Source organism: Ceratotherium simum, chromosome 8 (assembly GCF_057802395.1).
Source record: "Ceratotherium simum simum isolate JZ-2026a chromosome 8, ASM5780239v1, whole genome shotgun sequence".
Classification (NCBI taxonomy): Eukaryota; Metazoa; Chordata; class Mammalia; order Perissodactyla; family Rhinocerotidae; genus Ceratotherium; species Ceratotherium simum.
The window spans coordinates 40,613,675-40,637,241 of record NC_141907.1 but is presented as its reverse complement, the minus strand read 5'-3'; the positions used below and the strand labels follow the sequence as shown (position 1 = coordinate 40,637,241).

General features: G+C 44.4%; 1 protein-coding gene across 1 annotated transcript in view; it reads right to left on the bottom strand.

Moving 5' to 3' along the window:
• The window catches only part of DCUN1D4 (defective in cullin neddylation 1 domain containing 4), a 72,404-nt gene extending 63,002 nt beyond the window's left edge, over positions 1 to 9,402 (bottom strand). Inside the window, exon 1 of the mRNA XM_087434303.1 lies at positions 9,259 to 9,402. Within this exon, the coding sequence (XP_087290429.1) occupies positions 9,259 to 9,283 (25 nt within the window). The 5' untranslated portion in view covers positions 9,284 to 9,402. The remainder of the gene's footprint in view (positions 1 to 9,258) is intronic.
• Between the last annotated feature and the right edge of the window lie 14,165 nt (positions 9,403 to 23,567).

The following is a 23,567-nucleotide window of genomic DNA, read 5'->3' as shown; positions in this document are numbered from 1 at the left end:
TTCCTTCCATGCACGGTGCCTCTCCCTGGTGCCTCTTTTCAGCCCTTCCCCATGTGGCTCAGGCTCCCCGTCCCCTCTCCTCCCCTTCCCTCTGGCCTACCAACTACCATTCCACTGCCACAGTTTTGTCTTCTCACCCATGCTGTTCCCTCTGCTTGGACAGCACCCCCCAGGCACACACAGACCCTTTTCTTCACACAATAAAATTCCAAAAGCTAAACCCACCTGGGAATTGCTAACCCTTCCCTGAAGTCTAATTTTAATGACTCCCCATTTGTTCCCAAAGTGCCCTGGGCATCCATCTAACCATCCAGTTGTCATTGTCCCATACTCCAACCGTCCATTATTTCTTGGCCTCTGCCACTGAACCTACTGGAAGGAAGCTCCTTAAACACAAGGACCCTGGCTCAGCCATGTTTGTTACAGCAGTGCCTGACAACAAGAAAAACCTCAAATGTTTGCTGAATGGCTAAGGGAGGGAATGCTCACTTGGTTCTTTTCTTTCTTCTAACCTCTCTTCCTCTTGAGGGTCTCCTTTTAAAGGCTAATGAGGAGACTGTCATTACACAGTAATCACTAGCAACAAAACAGAAAAGTGCCAAACACTTCTCTAAACACTTGATGTGTTTTACCCCATTTAATCCTCGGGATCACTTCTGCTCTTGCCTCCTACTTCTTTCTCTCTGCCCAACCCCCACCTCCACTCCAAGCACCCCAGCCTCTTTGATGTTCCTCAAACACAGGCCTGCTCCCCTCAGAGCCTCTGTATTTGTGTTCCCTCTGCGTGGACTGCCCCCTCACCCCCATCAGGTCCTACCCTAAAACTTTCCTGGTGAGGCCTTCCCTGACCATGCTATTTAAAATCACAGCATCGTCTGCTCCCACTCCTGCTCCTCTTCCCCTCCCCCCTCACACGTAGGGGTGCAGGTGCTCTCCCCCTTCCCTGCCTTATTTTTCTCTACAGAACTTAACAGCATGTGACATACCACATGATTTACCTGTTTATTATTACCTCCCCAACACTAGAATGAAAACTTCATGCAAGATGAGGAACAGGGACTGATATATAGCAGGTGCTTAATAAATACTGGTTGACTGAACAACTCCACACCCTGCAGTACCTATTTCTTATACATGAGGACTCTGAAGCGCACAGAGAAGGGGAGTAACTTACCCATGGTCACACAGCTAAGAGATGGCAGAGCAAGGATCCAAACCCAGACATTTTGATTCTAGGGTGCACAATTAACTGCTATGCTTTCCTGCCTCCCAACCTGACCCAGATAACAATTAAAAGACATCATCACATCCACGGAGCAAATCCTAGCATTGTATGTCTTTGGAGAAAAGCCATACACTGGAAAACCTTTCAAGAGAACAAGTCATCTAACTCTAGACAGTTCCACATGGTAAAGTATTAATTACCAGATTTATAATTTATACAGCACTGATAGCTTTTCTTTGGATTTAACAGTTCAGTAAAAAAAAAAGAGAGATTGATCATACTTTTTACTCTGTAATATCCCCATGAACAGCAAAATGACAAATCATTAACTAAGATGGAGGAGGCCGAAGATGACATATATTAAAAGCCAAAAATTGTGGTGTGAGGTAGGGAAGTACAGTGAGGGGGCAAAGGGGAACTTTTTGGGGTAACGAAAATGTTCTATATCTTAATTTTAGTAGTGGTTACAGTAGTAGAGACATTTATCAAAATTCATCAAACTGTACACTTAAAATAAGTACAATTTTATAGTATGTAAATTATATTCAACAAAGTTGACTAAAACGCAATTAGGACTATCAGATACGAATTTTAGCTAAACAAATATCCCACCAAAAAAAGCCACAAATATTATTTCCATAGCTAAAATTCCCAAGTCAAATCCAAAAAGATACACAAGAAGTTATACATTAGCTCCTGAACATCACAGCTCTCGACTTTTTTTTTTTTAGGGACAAACAGGTAATTAGGAAAAGACAGCAGTAAAGAGCTCCACATAGTGAGATCCAGTGGGGTGGCTGCTGTGGGGCTCAGAGTCGCGCCTGACCACCAGCAACGGCAGCCCTCACAACCGCCATCGCCTATGTGCTCCTGCAGTTCTTTGGGTCATCTCTGGCCAGGACACCCGGACTCTGAACAGTCCAACCAGGGTGCAAAGGCAGATCTCTCCTCTTCTCCACAAGGGCTCTGCCACATATTGACCAGTGACAGGTCTGGATGTTGAATCTGTCAGAATTCTTAATTGTGAGCATCAGAGACCAATTAGCTACTTTAAACAGAACAGTGATTTTTTTTTTTAAAGGGCTATTGGAAAATTCACAGAATCTCTTAGGAAATCCAGAGAACCAAATGTATGGGCAACACACCCAAAACAATGCCTAAGGGCACACAGCAGAGTACACTACAGACACAGCCTGGCCCCACCTGGCCCCTGGGACTGCAGCCCCCACAGCCTCTAGAAACAGCTGCCACCACTGTTCATCCTCTCCAAATGGCCTCCAGGCCTCCTATCACTTGCCTCCAGCTTCAGATTCACACTGCGGGGCGGGGTCTGAGCAGCTCTGCCCACGAAGGCAGGAATTCCTCAATCAGGAGGAGCCAGGGCCCTGAAGACTGACAATGCCAACCACAGACAGAGATGGATGGCACACCTCTGCGAACAGTGACACAGGCCAGCAAGTAAGGAAGGGTGTTCAAAAAAAATATTCGCAAGAAAAAAATCCTCAGAGATGGAACTAAAAAGAATCATACCCAGAGGTAATGCTATTTGGGGAGAATGAAGGTCTTTTTCATATAATTTAGTGTTTTACTCAGTATAATAATTAGTTTCAAAAACTACAAGCCTACCTTCCTAGATTGAAAATAACTCACTAACAGGAATTATCCATTCAAAAGAAAAAATTCAAATCTAAACCAGCAGATACCTACTCTGCTAGAATACTGGACACTTTGGAAAAAAGATCCTTACATCTGAAACAGTCATGCAATGATTGCTAACATACATGATTCTATTTAAAACGTACTCCAATACCTTTTTCTACTTAAAACATATTTTTTTTTTTAAAGATTTTTTTATTTATTTTATTTTTTCCCCCCAAAGCCCCAGTGGATAGTTGTGTGTCGCAGCTGCACATCCTTCTAGTTGCTGTATGTGGGACTCGGCCTCAGGATGAACGGAGAAGTGGTGCCTCGATGCGCACCCGGGATCCGAACCCGGGCCACCAGCATCGCAGCGCACGCACTTAACCACCAAGCCACAGGGCCGGACCTTAAAACATATTTTTAAATGTATGTTCTGCTTACAAGAATTCTCAAGAGGTACTTCTCTTAACCTGAATCTCAGAATAAGAAACAAGCAATGAAAAGCTATTAACACCAATTCAAGCTGACCAACTACAAAAAGACATCAGCATTAATGCCAGATTCTGAGAAAATTCACCTCCAACTAACAAAGCTTACTTTCTAAACGAAGAATGCCTTTCAGCGATCTCAATGTATTGTTAACATCCAGAAATAAACCCTTAGGACCAGAACCTGGTCATAAAACAAAAAGAGGCAGAAAGCAGAAATACTCTAGGCCCCTTAAGGTCAGACCTGTCAAGCCTCCTTCACACAGGACTGTTACATTCCAGATCTGAAATGGACACTGCACTTTGACACAGACTCCTGGTCCCCCAGTACATCACTGGCATTTTACTCTCTCCTTGAGAATTTCTCCATGCCATACATTCTTCAAAACTGGTATCTGCATGTATTTAAAAAGATATATTATTTAAATTGGTTTGCATACATCTGACTTTGTGAAAAAAAAAGCAGAGAATGTTTTCTCTGTGAAAGTTTTTATTCCCTGAAGAAAAATCCAAAGATAATGAAAGACAAGTCAGAAGCGTGCCAGAGAGAAAGAGGAAGAATTAAAATTTTCCAGATAATTCACTAACTATTCAAGAGCTGACCATTTTTGTTGTATTTTGTTTTGTTTTTTGCTGAGGAAGATTGGCCCTGACCTAACATCTGTTGCCAACCTTCCTCTTTCTGCTTGAGGAAGACTCATCCTGAGCTAACATCTGTGCCAATCTTCCTCCGTTTTGTATGTGGGTCACTGCCACAGCATGGCCACCGACAAGTGGTGTAGGTCCGCACCCGGGAACCGAACCTGGAGCCGCCAAGGCAGAACGTGCCAAACTTAACCACTAGGCCGTGGGGCCAGCCCCAAGAGTTGACCATTTAAGTCCAATTCAATACACATTTGAGGACTTAAGCAAGGCATCATTCTGGACCATAAAGTGGATAATAAGTAAGACACAGTCCCAGATCTCAAGGGGGTAATAATCTAATTGTGCAGGGGACAAATAAGTAAACAAGCAGCTACTGTTATATAAGATAAAACTGAGAACAGAAGTAAACAGTACTTTGGAGATTCGAGAGAGAGACAGAGTCGGCTAGAGAGGGAACAAGGAACTCAATGAAGCAAAGTTGCACTGAGGGCCGTGGGTGAGGAGGGAGAGTCCAGGGGGAAGAAACTGAGCTTAAACTACAGAAGCTGGTTCAACCCCCGGTTCTCAGGGGTCTGTATTTCAGTAAGCAACTGGGAGCCCTGAAGGTTTTGGGGCAGGGGAATCATAAGGACAAAGATGATTCAACTGGAGATGGAAAACATAAAGTTAGAGGAGGCTGAGCCTGATGAAAGGATTACTGGTAATTACAATGTAAGAAAGGATGGATCAGACCTAGGCAATGACAATATGTATGGGAAAGAAAGGATAGGCCTGGGAAGAGAGGCACTCTCACTCCCAGCCAGGGAAAGAGAGCATGAGAAATGTCTAGGCTTCCAGCTTGCATTATTCAATGAACTGCAGTTTCATTAACCAAATGAATAAAATTAATTGGTCTTGTTTTCCTCTTTGTTTTGGCTACTAGGAAGCTCAGAGCCAAATATATGCCTATTTCTAACGTATGGCAAGCACTTATGTGCAGCCTATAAATCTATAGTTTATTTTGCTTCTGTTGAAAGGATTTTATCTATATTTAGTAAGTCACCTCTAATTATTTTAGAATGAAACAGAAAATAAATCAACAGATTAAAAAGATTGAGACCAAGAGAGAGACAGTTGGACAAAGTAGCTGGTTCAGGGATATAACCTGTAGGCTGCCAGCCCAGAGCATTCTCCTTACCCTTCTTCCACCCTAGCAAAGGACACATTCCACAAGAGAAGCTGAAAAATGTCAGACTTTCACTTTCTCAGCCTCCCTCACAACTAGCAGTGGCATGAGATTCCTTCTACCCAATGAGACCGAAGGGGAAGTCTCCAAGGTGCCTTCTGGAAAAGACTCCTTTCTGTCAACAGGGAGTTATAAGGAAATATTCTTCCCTCCCTTTCTTACACAGGCATGATGTCTGGTGCTGCAGCAACCATATTGCAAACAGGAGGCAATGAGCCTGAGGCTTCTGATAAGCCAAAATACTAAGAATAGAGGATGAAAAGGATGCAGAGAGCCAAGATACTTAAAAGACATCATTATGACACTGCACCAGCCTTGGAATCATCTATCTCTAGACTTTTTATTATCAGACAATAATAAGCTCTATTACTTAAGCCATTTTTTCATTGAGTATTTTTACTTTTCAAAGGCATCCTGATACAACAGAGGTCATCATGAGGTCAGTTTCTGACAGGCTGATTTTTATACTGCTGAGTTAACAAGACTATTATTATTGGGATGAGAATAATTCAAACATGTATTAATAGTCAGGAAGAAAGCAATAAGCTTATAAGAGTTACTGGGAACAGCTAAAGATGAAAACAGGAAAGGATATAATGATAAATAACATTTGAAAAAATGTGATCAAGTGTTAGTAGGGGCATTTCTTGGAGGCAGGAATAGAGGAAAACAGTAAATGTACAGAAGTCCTCTAAGGTAGAGAAAATGCGGGAGACTTTCTTTTCTGACATTGTTATAGCCAAGATAACCTAAAAATCCTTCCCAATATAAGACTCAAAAAAATCTAGGTAAAGTGTAAGAAACATCTGTTTAAATGCATAGCTAACTAAGTTCACAAGAAAATCAAGGACTTCCCCAAAGGCCAAAAATCAAAGAGGAACATACGGGTGGGGGAGGGGGGTGCTGTGTATGTGTAAAGAGCCCTTTGGGATGTAACAGAAAAAAGAAAAAGGGAAAGAAATGACTAGCCTAATATTTTCTTTAAAAACACCAGCTTGATGACAATTACAAGTCCTGTGTTCAACCTCATACACTTTACCCTTTACAACAGCAAATTCCAGGATTAAATGCACATTTTAAAAAACATGTCCATAGTACATATTTACATATCACAAATGGTTTCCGGGATATTTCACCACAAGCTTAAGTAAAATAGAAGAGAGATATAAATCATTTCCCAAAAAAGCCACACATTGCCCAATTTCTCAGCTATTACCAAAAGAACCATCATTCAATCAGGTATGCAAGTTCCGTATATTTGTAACCATACTAGAAAGTTTCCAAATCTTAGGACTTCTTGGTAAAATTTCTATCATTAGAGTCATTATAATATTCTTTTTTTTTTTTTTTTTTTAATTTTATTTATTTATTTTTTTCCCCCAAAGCCCCAGTAGATAGTTGTATGTCATCGCTGCACATCCTTCTAGTTACTGCATGTGGGACACGGCCTCAGCATGGCTGGAGAAGCGGTGTGTCGGTGCGCGCCCAGGATCCGAACCCGGGCCGCCAGCAGCAGAGCGCACGCACTTAACCGCTAAGCCACGGGGCCAGCCCCTATAATATTCTTCTAGTGACTATACTACCAATACTTTCATAATCCCTTACATATCACAGAAAAATAACGTCATCTCTGAGCTAATCTTATGGCCCTCTACATTACAGATTTTGGAGTCATCGCATATAACTGGTAAAGGGGACCAGCAAAGGATGCGATGTTGGGGGGTCTACAGACTGACAGGACGGTCTCTAATATTAAAGAGGCAGAGAGAAAGAATTATAGACCACACCTAAAAACAAAATACGAAAACCTCTTAAGGTCCTCCACTGAGTTTATGTTCCTCTAGTCTCATTTGCGTCACAGGCTTCTTGGAAAACTGAAGACATCCTATATTCCCTTTACTCATCTTCATGCTGGCTTTTTCATTTCCACCCTAAATTTCATTAAGCCGCCTCCATCACTCAACTCATTTCAAGACCATCTTTTTTCAAAAAGTCCCTTTATCCCTGGGCAATCCAAACAACCCACGAAATACAAACATAATTTATATTAACTTCACAAGGGTTACATTTGTCTCCACCGCGTTCCCAGATAAGTCCTTATATAAGACCGAACCTTTTAACCTAGTGTTTGCATCCACAATACACCATCCTAGACGCTGCTTTAGATTGTGTTGCATCTTGAATGTTTTCCCCACACCTTATGTGCTAGATGGTTCAAGACTAAGCATTTACTCTACAAAGAAGGCCACCAAATGCAGGGGGAAAGAATCGATTCGGGGTTCAAGAACTCAAGCGAGAAAGGACTGCACTGGGCTTGGTTCTCCCCCACCCGCTGACACAAGGAGGGGGCTCGTAAACCTCTCCAGTCCCAGGGAACAGGAGCGCCTCCAGAGAGCGCGCTCGGGTCCGCCGGGCATAAAGCACGAGGTAGCAGAGCCGGGAGGCTCTGAGCGGCGCACTGCATTCTGGGACTCGTTTCCACAGTTACCCACGTGCACCCAACCCAACCGCGGCCCGGACTACAAGTCCCATAAATCCACGGGACCGCCTTTCCCCTTCACACCCGGCGACTGGAGCCAGATCCTAAAGGAAACCCCTAAAGCGCCCTTCCCGCACGCCTGGGAGAGGTCGCGCCCCGCGGGGCGCTGCGCGGGGCCTCTGGCCCGGCGCTCCCTGCAGGGAAGCGGGTCCCGAGGCACCAGCCTCCACACCTGACGACCAGAAATTAGACAACTGCGTCACAGACTACCAAATCCACGGACCGACAGGGACCCCGACACCTCCCCTGCACAAAGCCCCACACCTGGCCTCCAGGGCCCGACCCCTCCGGCTCCCACCGCGGAAAACCCGCAGCCCGCGCCCCTGCCCCGCCTCCCAGTCCCGCAGCCGGAGCCCGCGCCAGCGCTAACCTCGCTTCCCGCCGCTCGGGGGGAACCGCAGCCAGCGCCAACCTCGGGGCACCTCCCCCCCTCCACCTCAGCCCCGCCCACTCCTCTCCCCGCATCCCGAAGATCAGGGCTCCCCCCTCCAGGGACCCTGCCTTGATCGGGGGAGGAGCGGGGACACCTCCCACAAACACAGAGTCTGACACCTTCCCCGGCAGCCCCGCGCTGACCTAATCTGGACATGACAGTTCTCCCCCTGCCCCCGCCCCTCCCAACCTCCCTTTCCTCCCAACTAGCTCTTCACCCGCACCGCACCTCCTCTACCCCTGCCCCCATCCTATCACCCCAAACCCTCCTTTCTCTCCTCTTGCTCCCAATTACCCTATCTTCCCAACACCTGCTCCATCCTATTACCCCAACGTCTGCCCCCTCTCACCACTCCCAGTTATCCCACCACCCTTCCCATGCCCCTTCTGCCCGCCGGACTCCCCAACTATCCCATCGCACCCCAACCCCTCCCACCATCTCGCTCTCCCGTTACATCAGCCCTCATCTCCTTGCCCGCCCTCCTGCCCCGCTCGGCCGCTGCCCCCATTCCCCCACCTCATTGTTCCCCCACCCCCGCCATCCAGCCCTTCTTCCCATTGTCCCCGCCCCCGCGCTCCCCTCGCACTCACCCGCCTTTCTCACCGAGCCGCCCGCACCACTCAGCCCCTAGGAAATCCTCACCCCTGCGCCCCGCTCGCTCGCTGGCTCCCTCCCTCCCTCTCTCCCCGTGCCGGTGCCACCCCCTGGCCCTGCCCGCTAGCGCCCGCCGCCGCCTCCACCTCCATTCACCCCGGACACTCCGGTCCCGGCCCTTCATCGCACGTCCCGCCTCCCCTTCCCCCAACACTGAAATGCAGCCAGTCCCCACCCCCCTCACCTCCGCCCTCCCCCGGCAGGCCGGCCCCTTCCCCCCACGGCCCGCCCCCCCCCCGCGCCGCCCTCAGCGTCACCGCCCGCCCCGGCCCCGGGAGGGGAAGGGGTGGCTCCCGGGCAGGGGCTCCCGGCGCGTTTTGGGACCGGAGGCGCGGGGCGGGGACTGCGGGAGCCGAGTGGAGAGTGCTGGCAGCCGCCCGGCCCCGACCCGCTAGCTCTGTTACTCACTGACAGCGGCGGCATCCGAGTGCATTTTCGGGCAGCTCACAGCCCGCTCGCCGCCCAGGCTCCCGCGCTTGCCTCGCGGTCCCCCCACCGGCTCGCCGCACCTCGGCTCGGAGCTGAGGACCCGCCGCCAGGCACTCCCGGCCCGCCCACCTCGCCTCCTCCATTGGCTGATCCTCGGTTGAAGGGCCGCCCCGCCGCGTCTCTCATTTGACAACAGGAGCGCAGAGACCGCGGGTCTGGAGCTGGCAAAGAGGCCCCGCCCCCTGAGGTCTAAGAGGATTGGTCCTGGCCCCTCGTCCCCGTAACGCCCCTGGCGGAGGCCACGCTCTTGAGTAGCAGGTTGGCCCCGGTTGCTGTCACTCATCCCCGGGGGTCCGAAAGCGCGTGTAGCGGCGAGGCAGGGTAATTGGTCCACCTTGACCCTAAAGCCCCGCCCTGTCGCGGGCGGGATTGGTGGAGCTGCAGACCAACCGAGAAAGATGGGTCGGCGTCTGAAACAAAGCACGCGAAGTGTTACCCGAAGAACCGAGGAGAGGAAGCGCGGTTGGGGCAGCTTGGATCCCGCTGCACGGAGTCGGGGAGTCAGCGCATCCCTCGCGCCTGGCGCGACGCGGCGGGGCCTCCCGCTTGTCTCGCACGCCTCAGAGCGGCTCTCTGCAGGAGCCCAGTTCGCGCCGAACTTGGACTGGGACTTCTCTTGCTAGCTGTTTCCTACAGCTGGAAACTGGATAAAGAACTGCTGCGTCTTCATTTCCAGCAAATCCTCTGGTGAAGAACAAATTCCCATTTCTTGTACAAGAATCCATTCTCTCCCCGTTTTCGAAATGCACTTCTTTTCCAGAGTCAACACACTTCTTGTCCCTTCGTTACAAATGGGCTGTTCTAAAGGCTTCGAATGCTACAGGCATTGTCCGTCATAGACACATCTGTCCGCCTCAGACTACATACAGGAAATCCAGGGCCACGCTCTGAGATTCTGGCTCAGTGTGGCACGTCGGCAAGTCTAGGGGCCGGGTCACCAGCCCTCGAAGGACAACGAGCGTAAGCTAAGAGAATCTGCCATTGGCGCTGAGAGGCCGTCCAGAAAACAAAATTGTCTATTATTTGGCAGAGGAAGGCGTAAATTTAGGTGAATTCTGACGACTGAGTTTCCTAAATCAAGAATTTGCACCATTTTCATGACTGCCAACCAGTTTTATCAGTGGTTTCAAACCAGCTCATCGCACTCACCATATTATTGCAGCAGAATACTATTTTGAGATATGAATGGAGGATCTCCCCCTCCTACCCCAACCGCAGCACATGTAACACCACTTCCCTGTATGCCAAAGCCCTGCCCCAGCCGGCAGCCAGAGCATTATACAGATCCTGCCTCAGAGAATGGATGACACCACAAACAACTGGTAACAAAACATCAGTCGTTTTGGTTTTAGATTTCTACAACCAAGGCTTTTGAGTTTCAGGGTTCCGAAATTTAGGTTTCAAATCGGGGGTAAATGTTATATAAAAAATAAGATATTTGAAAGAATGGGATTAAACCAGTTCCTCTGTCCCACACCACTCCAGTTGTAATATACTCCAAGCCTGTTAATCCCTAATGTCTCATTAATAAATTACATCCTTATAATTTTATATTTATCTTATTTCTATCATTCAAACATTTATGAATCGCTTTGCCTAATCATAGAATCTCAGAATTGAACCTGAATTTATCCACTTCAGGTTCCTTCTCGAGACAAGAATCTCATCCATATTGGTGACCTGTCACCTGGCAGAGCCTTAGCTAGGCCCCACAGAGATGGGTAGGTACCTCTGGACTCTCAGGCCCTTCCTTGATGGGCAGATCTAATTGCAAGAATGTCAGTCCTTACTCTGAGCAGAAAAGCTGCTCTTACATTCTTCATCCCGTTTATGTTTTCAATCTAGTCTACACTTAGGAAATAATAAATTATATATAGTTTATACAAGTTCATAATATTTTGTATATGTAATATTTGTACGTTTGTAGTTTTTTTTTTTTTTTTTACTGCTTATCATGGTACTTCAAGGGCCGAGACACATGTTATTTTACACAGAAATGGGCTTGCTTCTTGACACCTCTAAATTAAAATAAGCCCACAATTAATTTGTTTTAGGTAGCCATTTGCCATATTGATTTATTTGCAGCAAACTTTGTAATAGTGTATGTAATGGTTAAGCTACATGATGACCTGCCAGCTGCTCTGCCCCTAGCACCCATCATGGCACATGATGTCCATAAAAATTTACAGAATGTACAACCTTTGTTATTTCTCAGCATCACTTTCAGTTGGGTTAGTATGATTATTTTCCAATAAAAAACAGACTTAGAGAGTAATTTACACAGATCCTTGTAGTGGGTCAGCTACAGGCTGGAGATTGAGAAGCAAAGCTCATTCTTAGTCTGCTAAGCCTCACTGCCCCACATGTTTTATGAATAATAAAACGGGTATAATGAAATGACTATATAATATTCTGCAAATATTACCCTGTCATTTTAATAATCCACAAGATTATAAAGCTTTGATGGCAGGAAACTTGTTATATTTATCTTTATGTCCCTAACACCCAGTATAGTGCTTTCAAATGGTAGGTACTAGTTTACAGTTTCTTACAGTGAACTGAATGTTGACTGTAATGTGAAATTTTAGATCTGGAAGGAACCCTGGAGATTATCAAATCCAACTTCCTCATTTTAAGAGTATGAGACTTGAGGTCCAAAAGGGTTAAATGTCTAGTCCAAGTCACTGAGCTAGTTAATAACAAAGCATTAACTAAACTCAAGTTTCCCAACTCCTAGACCAGGTCTTTTCCCCTGAACCACACTGTCCAATATTAAAGCTTCAAATTCCAAAAATCGGTAAACTACTCTCCCTTTCCATTTGAAAGGTATTATATCAATCTAATACAAATTCTACTTCATGGCTGGAATAGCGCCTTCTTTTTTATGAAATTCAGTGAGGAATTTTTTCAATATATAATACATTTCAATTTTTTCTCATTGGTAGCATTCCCAAAAAACTTGATCTCTAAGGGGATGTTTACTGCGATAATAATGTTATGCTTCTGTGCATTTATATTCAAATCCTTAGAGAAAAAGTTAATAATTGTCTTGGGACTGTGATGGGTAGAGATATTTGGGAATGCAGTCTCTATGCCATTTTGCCTCACCTGGTTACTGCTTTAAAGTAATGTTAAAGGAAGTTACCTTGTGTCAACTGATACTTAATTGAATTGGAATTTTTCTATTTTATTAGTTGTACAATATTCATTTTAACCACATATATTTTAAATACCCTAAGCCTAGATTAAAATTTGATGTGGAAAAATCTAGTGAAAGAAAGAACAGCAGAGCTCTTTAATCAAATTTTAAAACTTTTCCCCAAATTCCACAGATCCTACCATAGCACAATTTTACTGCATGTGTTGGGGTTGGGGGTACAGAATGGAGAATGCCGTAGTCCTCAAGACTGAAATAAAGTTGGGCCTGCTCAAATAGATAAATGTGCCCCTGGTAAGATCTGAAGAGAATGAGAACGAAAACATGGCAGGGAGGAATTAATTCGGCCTCAGATTACAGTGAGAGAGTATATAGAACTCCACTAGTTACAAAAAGTCAAGCTAAGTGGGTTTCCAGGATATGGAAACAAACAAACAAAAAGTAAATCTATCCATAGAGGTCAGGATAGTTTATTTCTCCAAACTCATAACCAACTGACAGTTTGCTGACCCAAATGATGACAACTTTTTTCAGTGCTTCCAATGTGATAGGCACTACTCGTATAGTGCTTTGCTTGTAAATTATTCTACCTACCCTCACACCACCCCAGTGGGGTACTACTGTTATCCCCACTTTACAATAAGTTAACTGAGGCTTAAAGCGCTCCAGTAATTTGCCACTCAGCGAATAAGTAATGTGCCCCTAAGTAACTCCCTGTGTTATAATGTTCCCATGCTGTGCTTCAGTTCCCTCTCTTTTTAATCAGGTTAATATATGCCCTATATACCCAAGAGATTTATTTATAATGACACAATAATATGGATGTGAATGTGCTTTTAAAAGATAGAAAGTGAAACCTGGCCTCTTTGTGGAGTTGAATATCTAGGCTCAGGTTGAATAACTCAGGCTGCCTTTGTAGATATATATTATGAAAAATATGAGTCAGAGAGATTATTTCCAGACTACTACATCTTTCTTATTTGTTTTAACCTTTTGACCTTATTTCAACAGCAACTATCCACTTCATGGTATATTATTAACGAGATTATTTATCCAGGGTATCTAAGGAGGCTCTGCTGAATCCAATCAATTCTCTACTCTGATCTGTCAGTGCCAGAGGGCGGCCTCTTCAGCCTACCGGAATTAACCTTTTAACCATTGAGGCCTGTGTTATTGAGAAGAGTTTCAGCTCTTAAGCGTTTATTTACATAAGAATGACACTGTAACATGTGTTGCTTTTCACATGTACACATAGGACAGTTTTGCAAATAGCCAGATGCTACTAGGGTAATAAAAATGTTGGTTTCATTTTTCAATACCTGCCTACAGTCAGGTCCCAATTATCAGGTTAATGAAAAAAGCATAGAAGTAGACATTTTCGGCTTCCTTTTTTCCTGCCTATCTTACCCTACAGGTCAGAACACTGACTATTAAACACAAGAAAGTAACCTCTTTGTAATTACTACAGGTTACTCCATAGAATTGATATGCTCCTGTCATGTGGGCTCATAATGCACATTCAAGAGACTTCCATTTTTTCATCAGCCTCCGTTGGGGCTATAGCATGTACCTGAATATAAAAAACCTTAGATGGAATTTTCTGGAACCAACTCTACACTGGGCATTTTAGCCTTGGGAGCAGTGTTACCATTTTTTCTGAAGCAGAATTTAGGCTTTCTGGATCAGATGGCCTGGATTAAAATCCCATTGGCTCCACCATTTAATACAAATTACTTCATGCCTCTGTGTCTTAGTTTCCTCATCTGCAAAATGGTGAAAATAATAGGACCTACTTCATAGGTATGTTGTGAGGAATAAATGAATGAATAAATACAAGTGAAGCACTTAAAAGTACCTGGCACACAGTAATGCTCAATAAATGTTAGCTGCTGTTGTCATGACACTCTCCAGTACTCATCACATCCTTGAATAAACTCTTCCCCTCACATCCAGCTGGTCATCCCAAATCTGGCTTTTCCTGTAAGCCAGTCTCTGACTCCACAGTCACTCTGTTTTATTGACTTAGCTTCCTCCCTCCCTTCTAGAGTTCGCGGTGAACACTGAGTTAGCATACAAAAACCTCCATCTCCAGGACGTGCCTAGTTTGGAACTGAAATGTGAGACTTTACGCAGTAAAGAAAAAAATGAGTACCCAATATCAATACTGCGGTGTTCAAAGTCCAGCAGGAGTTTGAGCTAGTTTAAAACTAGTTTAATGAAAATTGATTGATCATTGAAGTGCAAATGGATATAGGAAATTCCTATAAATACAGAAAGAGAGCATCCTACACAAAAAGATTGTAAAAAATTACAAGGGGATTCTACATGAGTAGAGACACATATTGTGTTCCCATAATGCATAATTTCTCTTCCTTGCACTTTGAAGTAATATTACTTTTCCCTGAGAGCCACAGCTACGGATATAAAAGATTTTCAATCTGCTATACCAGAGGCAAAGGCAAAATGTCTTTCAATATTAGCCTTGGGCCAGCCTAGATTAAGACTCAAACCCTACTATTTAAACACTTGAACAGGCATTAAACTTGGCTGGGCCTCAGTTCTTTTATCTATGAAAATAGGAGTAATACCTTCAAGGGATAAATAAGGGCTAAAAAAAATAAAATATGTAAAAGCATTTATAAAAGTAAGAGAGGGAAGGGCCGGTTCCGTGGCTTAGCGGTTAAGTGCGCGCACTCCGCTGCTGGCAGCCCGGGTTCGGATCCTGGGTGCGCACCAACGCACCGCTTCTCCGGCCATGCTAAAGCCGTGTCCCACATACAGCAACTAGAAGGATGTGCAACTATGACATACAACTATCTACTGGGGCTTTGGGGAGAGAAAAAAAAAAAAAGGAGGAGGATAGGTGATAGATGTTAGCTCAGAGCCGGTCTTCCTCAGCAAAAAGAAGAGTATTAGCATGGACGTTAGCTCAGGGCTGATCTTCCTCACGAAAAAAAAAAAAGAAAGTAGGAGAGGGAAGCAGGAATGAACTCATGAGCACCCATTATGTGATGCTGCCACATATTGCCATGTGAACCTAATGCAATTTTGTGAGGTGCAGTTGGCTAATTTTTATGCTTGGGACTATTTCAAGTAAAAATGAATCTGTATTTCTAAATATCTAGAAAATCCTGGTTTATTTCTTTATGAAGCAGCCATATTAGGGATCTCTTAGAAAAGCTAAGAATTTTCTAATTATACTGAGATTTGACATCAGTGTTTCGATTTAAATTTCATTTAACAATGAATTTTTTTGCCTCTCCTAGATACAGAGAGAATTTCATTTATTTTTAAAACTATTTCTAATTTCCAAGATTTCTTGACACATGACTATTCGGATAGCGTTAATAAGCCTTTTTTTGCTGATCTTTTTCTCCCGCACAACTATAGGATGTTCAAACCGACGCTTTTATTTTTTATCCAGGGCCTTTTATTTTACCGAACTCACACCTGCCTAGGGATTTAACAGAGGATTTGAATAAAAATGTGTTCATTCATTACCATATGTTCTTCTCTGAATCGGGTATTTTCACCTTATTCGCATTGAGCTAATCAAGTCCTGATGATGTTGCCATTAAATTCGATCTCGGAAGGTATAATTTTCCAATTGAATCTAAACAATGCATGACCTTTATAGTGACTTTCATAAATATAGCATTGCTTCAGTTATTACAGCTAGTGGGGGATGGACAGAAAGAATAACCATTTTACTTGGACAATTGCTTCTGTGTGTTGTCAGGCTTTCCATTTCTCCTTGCCTTTTCTAGCCTGCTTCCATGAATACAACGTCTTTTTACCATCCCTCTCAGGGCAGTACAGAAGGCCCCATCCATCTCCAGACGTCGGTGGCTGCACAGCAGCCGAGCATCTCATTATGGCAAAGTGAAGCATTCTGGGAGAGTGGATGGAGACGGCAGACTGCAATAGGAAGTGGGGGAGGGAAGAGGAGGACGGGAGCTGTGGAAAATATATGCTCACTTCCTTGGTGATGATAACATGTTATGGAAGTAAGAACTTCCTGTTCTACAAAGGAAGAGGATGTAGGATGTGAAAAACCTATGACTAAGCAGATTCCAGCCCCTGCAACCTGGATATACCTGCCTCAGCTGCCCCACGACAATTCCCAACACTCACACTTGAACCCCCAGTTGAAGCTACTACAGGAGCCATGTTGGTGGGAGAAAGCAATGAATCCAAGCATCAAAAAATAGATATGGTTCCAAAAGAGAAAACAATTTGGAAAGACACACACACACACACACACACACATATGCAGGCACACACACATGCACACACACACACAAATCACTAATTTACCCAATGGAAAAATATTTTCTTCCAACTCACCTGAATGCTTACATTTTTCTTTGTTATACTGTCTTAGCCATAATAGGTTAAAACAAATGCCCTTAACATTTTGGGAGTCAGAAGCCCCTTTAAGAATCACTGAAAACGATGACTGTCTGTCAAAGGCCTGAAATGCACCTATGCCCACCCCATCACCCCCTAAATTAAGAATTCCTAGATTAGACATTCATTTGAGTTTACGAGGGTTTCCTTTTTAAAATCCAGGCGCTTTAGGGACTAGTCAGTGCCTATCAGTAATTTTGTTAGTGAGAGGTGAGTTCCACTCCGCCAGCTTTCCTCTGACATCCGAGCCTACGCTCAAATAATGGGAATTTTGTTAGGGAACTGGTGGGTGAGGTGAGAAGTTTCAGGCCGTGGAGCAGTGGGAGAGGAGGGAAGGCTTGGCTTGGGGGCTGGGTGGCATTTTCAAGGCAATGTGGAGGGACTGGATGAAGAGCAGGAGAGGAGCAGAGCTCTTTGGAGAGGAGATGCCAAAAATAAACTTCTCTTTCCAAATTTTGCTCACCTCCAATTTCAAACTGGGTTGCAGTCAAAACCGCTTTTTCTGCAGCCACCCACACCTAGACTCTGAGCTCAACTCTGCCCACAGCTGCCCTTTGCCTTCTCTCTTATCTAATTGCTTGATCCTCTCATCCCCCAACCCAAGGGCCTGATCAGCTCCCACTGCGCTCCAGGCTTCCCAGCCGTCCTGCCTCTACCCCCACGGTCTGCTCAGTTTATCCTGAAACTCCGACCTTGACCCCCTACAACTGCTTCCATTTTTTTCTTCATCCTTCCACCTCACAATCACTTTTTCCGGCTTCAAAGCTCTAGCACCACAACCTTAGTCTGTTTAAGTCTCCATTCAAATTTTATATAACTTTAGCTTTGGGAAACATTTCAAATTCACAGAAAATAGATGGGGGAACACAAATATTAGCAAACACTTAAGTACCACTCACTTGGCACTGGGTACTGTTCTAGTGCTGGTATTAACTCACTGAATCCTCCCAACAATCCCAAAAGGTAGAAACTTTTGTTAAACCCATTTTACAGGTGAGGAGACTAAGGCACATATAGGTAAAGTGACTTGCCCAAGGTCATACAGCTAGTAAGTGGCAGAACCGGGAGAATTAAACCCAAGCAGACTGGCTTCAGATCTGTATTGTTATTCACTATGCTATATGGCTTCTTTGTGTAGCATTGTACAGAGGGCTGCTTGCCCACCCTATTCCCCCTCCCCCAACACAAACTCCAAGTCCTTTAATGTGGAAGCTGTAGCTATTTTTCTAGCACGAATAGGCAGTCACATCTAGCATAGTTCTAGGGGGCCAGGGCAAATGTCCTGTGTTTTCTCTGTTCATCCTTAGTGGTAACATGAAACACAGTTCCCCCAATTCCAGGGGATGGAACTTTATTCTCTTCCTTGTTAAACAGGTCTGAGGATCTAGCAACAGGACTGCACGTTGGGGTATGGAAGAGTAGGGCCCAAAGTAGCAGAGTGTTGTTACAGGCAATGCGGTTTTAAAGGATTGCCACTGTACACGGATCAAAGCTGCGCCACTCGTCCCCTCCTCCCACTTCCCCTTGGTGAGCCTTCTCTCCCTCTTCCAGCTCCCCTTCCAGGTGCCCAGGGCTCCCATGGTGGTGCCTGGTGGACAGCCCTTCTGGACAGACCGCTCCCATTTTCAGGATGAAGCCCATCCTTAGCAAGTGAAGGCAAACCTCACTGTTCCCCAACAGGCAGAAGATTGAGGAAGACTGAAACGAGCTTAAATGACATCCTTGAAGAAAGCCACAGGGGGTCATCTGAAAAACTGGAAGGGGAAGGACAGGCGCCAAGAGGTTATCGTACTTAATGATGATGCGCAGGGGGCCAGTTGTGTGTGGAAGAGCCTCATGCCGTTTCAGCATCATGAATGGAGACACTTCTCTCTCCTCTGCCTCCCTGAGTCACTCTCCCACTGCTGGAACAAAACCACCCCCGCCACCCAGCAGCACACATGCAAAGTACAGACCCCAAGGCGATCAGCCTAATTCATACCCTAAACATGCTTGTACTCAGGACCTATTTTGATTATCAAAACTTACCTGTCCAATGTCGCATTCCCTCAGATCCTTGTGGATGATCACCTTGCTGTTCTTGGATAAACTAATTCAGGGGAAAATATCGATGAGTTAACACAGTGCTCCTTACAAAGATATTTACATTAAAAAACAAAAAAGACTCTTGACAAACAAATGGCTCAACAGCAATAGCTAACATACTTCCCCCAGCCAGCCTCCCATCCTTAAAAGTCTCCCCTCCTTCCTCTTTCCCTGACAACTCCGCCTCAGCTTTCGACTCAGCTTAAAGCTCACCTCCATTAAGCCTTCCTTGACTAAGGCTGCCCCCAGTCATGTCTTTTTCCACTTAACACGTGCAGCACTAGAACAGAATTTGGCAAGAGAACCAGAAGCAGAATAAAGGGAATAGAATGTTGGGCTGCACCATCTCAGAGGTGAGCTCGCAAGTTCCCTCTTTTCACAGGTGAGGAAACAGACATAGAGGTGACTTGCCCACCTGACCTACTGGCAAGTCAAGGGCAGTATGGGGGCCATCTGGAGTTGTTTCTGCCTAGCCCTCCTCTCTTCCGCTGGGAAGAGCCCCCTCTTCTTTTGAGGAACTGCTCACCCCACCATTCATCAAACAGAGCTTTGATAGAGGTTGCCAAGCAGGGTGCCTCCCACTCCCCGTGAACATATGATCTCAGCTTGGCCTATTAGCATCCTTCCTAGAATTTTAAAAGTCAGAATTAAGGAGAAGCAGCCTTCTCGGTTTGTGTTCATAAGCTGCCAGCAACTATGGCTCCCACCTCATAGAAAAAGCCAGTCCAAGAGAAATAAAGAAACAAACAGTCATTTGCTTGCTCATTTATTTATTCATGAAACAACCATTATTTTTCAAGGGCCTTTCCATGTGCCAGACATTGCTGGGCTATAGGAAAAACACGTTGATTAAAAACAGACCCAACTGTTGTCCTCGTGGGGCTTACGAGCTTGCAGGGGAGACATCCCTTAAATAATCATACAAGCAGAGTAAAACTGCTATTTTGACAAGTAGTAAGGAGAAAAACATAATCTTCTGAGAACATGTAATAGGGGATCTGGCTCAGCTACTTTGTACAGTTGTACAGTTTGTGCACTGCACAAAGAAGCACAGCTGAGGGGGTAAGTGGGCTGAAATCCCACTTACAGTCTGTTCACCAATCCATGAGGCCTGGTGTGAAGCTGTATTTGCCCAGAAGAAGGGGCACCTTGTTCTTCACACACTGGCACTAGCCGCTCGAAAGAGTCACCTTTTTCTAATTTGCCTCAAAGTCTTGAATAGAGCAGCAAGGACTCTGGGTGTGATTCAGTCAGGGAAATGAGTGGGGGAAGAGGGAGGCTCCCCCAAGGAGGTGACTGGAGACACATGAATAATGAGTAGTAGATAAACTGAGTGGGAGGGAAGAGCTTCCCAGACATGTAATAGCCCATGCAGTGGCCTTGTCTTGATGGCTATCTAGTTCCTGATTCCAGTCACTTCTGAAGCCTGGCTGATCCCCTACCCTTCCAAGGGGTTGGTTTCATGACAATATATTCCCTCTTTGTAATTCAAATTAGGTTTCTGTCACTTGCAACCAGGAGGGTCCTGGCTCATAGAGCAAAGCTGGTCCAGCTCTCCGTCCTCCCAAGTTCAGTGGGCCTCCCCACTCTGCCAGGCCCCATCTTTCCATGTTAGAAACCTCTACTCTGTGTGGCGACCTCACCTTCAGAGCAGGAGCTGTCTTTGATGATCTAGTACTGTCTCCAGCATCTAACAGAAACTCAGCAAACATTTCACGAATCAAGAGTTGATTAACTTTCTACTGGTGGTCATTTGGTCCACCGTGACTGGAAGAAGTGACAAAGCAATAGAAGACAGAGTGGCTTTTCTATACTTCTCTCACCACCCACCACGTTCATCCACGGTCTCTACTGGCCCCGAGGATATGCAGTCTCCAGCTTATATGAATAGATGGCTCTCACTTGTCTAGAGTCTGGCTGTGAATAGCTAGTGGGGTTGATTTTAAGGAAGAGTCAGCAGGTTTTATTCTTCATCTGCGTGCTGAGTGCCAGTGGGCCACCTTTAAGACAAAGCACTTTCCAAATATGAAAGTCTATAGCTGAATGTTCAAGATGGTTTTCACTCTGTGCTTAACATCTGCTTTCCCACTGATCTTTGTATTATTCCCAAACTAAGGGCAATCAATCTTTGGGGCATATCCTTCTTCTCCAACTCCAGGGCCTGAAGAATTTTGGCTTCATGCTACATCTCATGCTGCTGCTATTAGTTTTGTTAAAGAAGCTGGTATTTGAGGCTTTGTGAGATTCATGTCCCCTTTTAACAAGCCAAACTCTACTGGCTTGAGATGTAGACTGACCTATGGAGGCTGCTGGATAAGCCAACATCTGGATAAAGAATTATAGAATTAGGTTGCTTTCCCTCACTGTATCTCAAGATCCAAGGGTTGAGGACCAGCAAAGCCAATGTGGCGGGGAGACTTCCTCTATGTCAGGTTAGTTGGTGTTTCTCCTCTTGCTATTATTTCACACCTTTGTACCAGTTTTTGATATGCAGGAATCAGGAATACGTCATCCTATTCTTGAATCTGGATACTTGGTCTAGAAAAGTCATTCTCCATCTTTTTTCTGCCATGATTCACCTTAAAAATATGTTCTTATGAGCAGCTTGTTCCCACAAACTTATTAAGACTAGGAGTGAGGCAATGTACACCATAGGTTTGGGTGTATGCACGTGGCCCTAACTAGGTCTTCCACTCAAGAATGCAAGGGAATGAAACTAATGTTAGTATAAACATAATTTTGAATTTATTCAATTAATTTTTTTAAAGAACATAATACAACCTACAAAATTGGGGGAAATATTTTCTAATCATATATCTGATAAGGGCCTGGTATTCAGAATATATAAAGAATTCTTATAACTCAACAACAAAAAAAACCAAACAACCAAATTTAAAAACGGGCAAAGGACTTGAATAGACATTTCTCCAAATAAGATATACAAATGACCAACAAACAAATGAAAAGATGCTCAATATCATTAGTCATTAGGGAAATGCAAATCAAAGCCACAATGATATATCACTTTACACCCACTAGGGTGGCTATAATAAAAAATAAATAAATAACAAGCATGGGTGAGGATGTGGAGAAATTGGAAGGCTCGTCCATTTCTGGGGGGGATGTAAAATGGCTCAGCCATTGCAGAAAACAGTTTGGCAGTTCCTTAAAAAGCTAAACATAGAATTATCATAAGACCCAGCAATTTCACTCCTAGGTATATACCTAAAAGTATATACTCCTAGATGTAGACTCCTAGGTATATACTTGTACACAAACAGCAGCACTATTCACAATAGCCAAAAGGTGGAAACAACCCAAATGTCCATGGACAGATGAATGAATAAACATTGTGGTATATGCATACAATGGAATATTATTAGCCATAAAAAGGAATGAAGTACTGATACACACTAAAACATGGATGAACCTTGGAAACATTTTGCTCCATGAAGGAAGGCAGACTTGTACAAAAGGTCACAGATCACGTGATTCCATTTATTTGAAACATCCAGAATGGTAAATCTATAGAGACAGTGTAGATCTGTGGTTGCCGGGAGCTGAGGGGAGGAGAAAATGGGGAGTAACTGCTTAATGAGTAGATAGTTTATTGTAGGGTGATGAAAATGTTTTGGAATTAGAGGTGGTGGTTGCACAATATTGTGAGTGCACTAAATGTCACTGAATTGTTCACTCTCAAATGGTTGATTTGATGCTATGTTAATTTCATCTCAATAAAAAAACAAAGCACTCAAATTTAGGTATTTTATTGTTAATAAGAAATGACCTAGTAACATATCTCAAACTGTTAAGACACTGTAATCTAAAGTTCTTTACCATAACAATATTGCTTCTATTTCTCTCTAATTCTCAACTAAGTGCTCTCCGCTGTGTATCACATTAGGATGCATGGATTGTTAGGTAGGTGTGTACTTGTAGATAAACAATTCATTCTGTTTCCTTTTCTATCAGCAGGCTTATTTTGAAGGGGACATAATTCTTGATTTCTTTAGTTCAATGATCAATCCTATTTTACCAAGTCTCAAAGATACCTATGAGGTTTTATTTCCTTCCACGTGTTAACATCTCAACCCATTTTGTTTATCACCAGGCCACTATGCTAGTGTTTTTCAAAAGTGAAATCTGTGGACCACTTTCATCAGAATCACCAGCCTCAAATCCAGACCTACTGAATCAAACTATCTGGGGGGTGACCCCAGGAATCTGCATTTTTATTAAGCAACACTGCCATAAGCTTTTGTGTGTAGACATTTGAGTCCATTCATTTTGTTCTTGATTCCCCTTTAATAATTAGTTTACTAACTGATTCAACCAAACATTTATTGAGAGCCCACCCAGACACTATGCTAGATACTACAGTGAGAAAAGAAGTGCAGGGGCTGGCCCGGTGGCGCAAGTGGTTGGGTGTGCATGCTCCGCTGCAGCGGCCCGGGGTGCACCGGTTCGGATCCCAGGTGTGCACCAATGCACCGCTTGTCAAGCCATGCTGTGGCGGGGTCCCATATAAAGTAGAGGAAGATGGGCATGGATGTTAGCCCAGGGCCAGTCTTCCTCA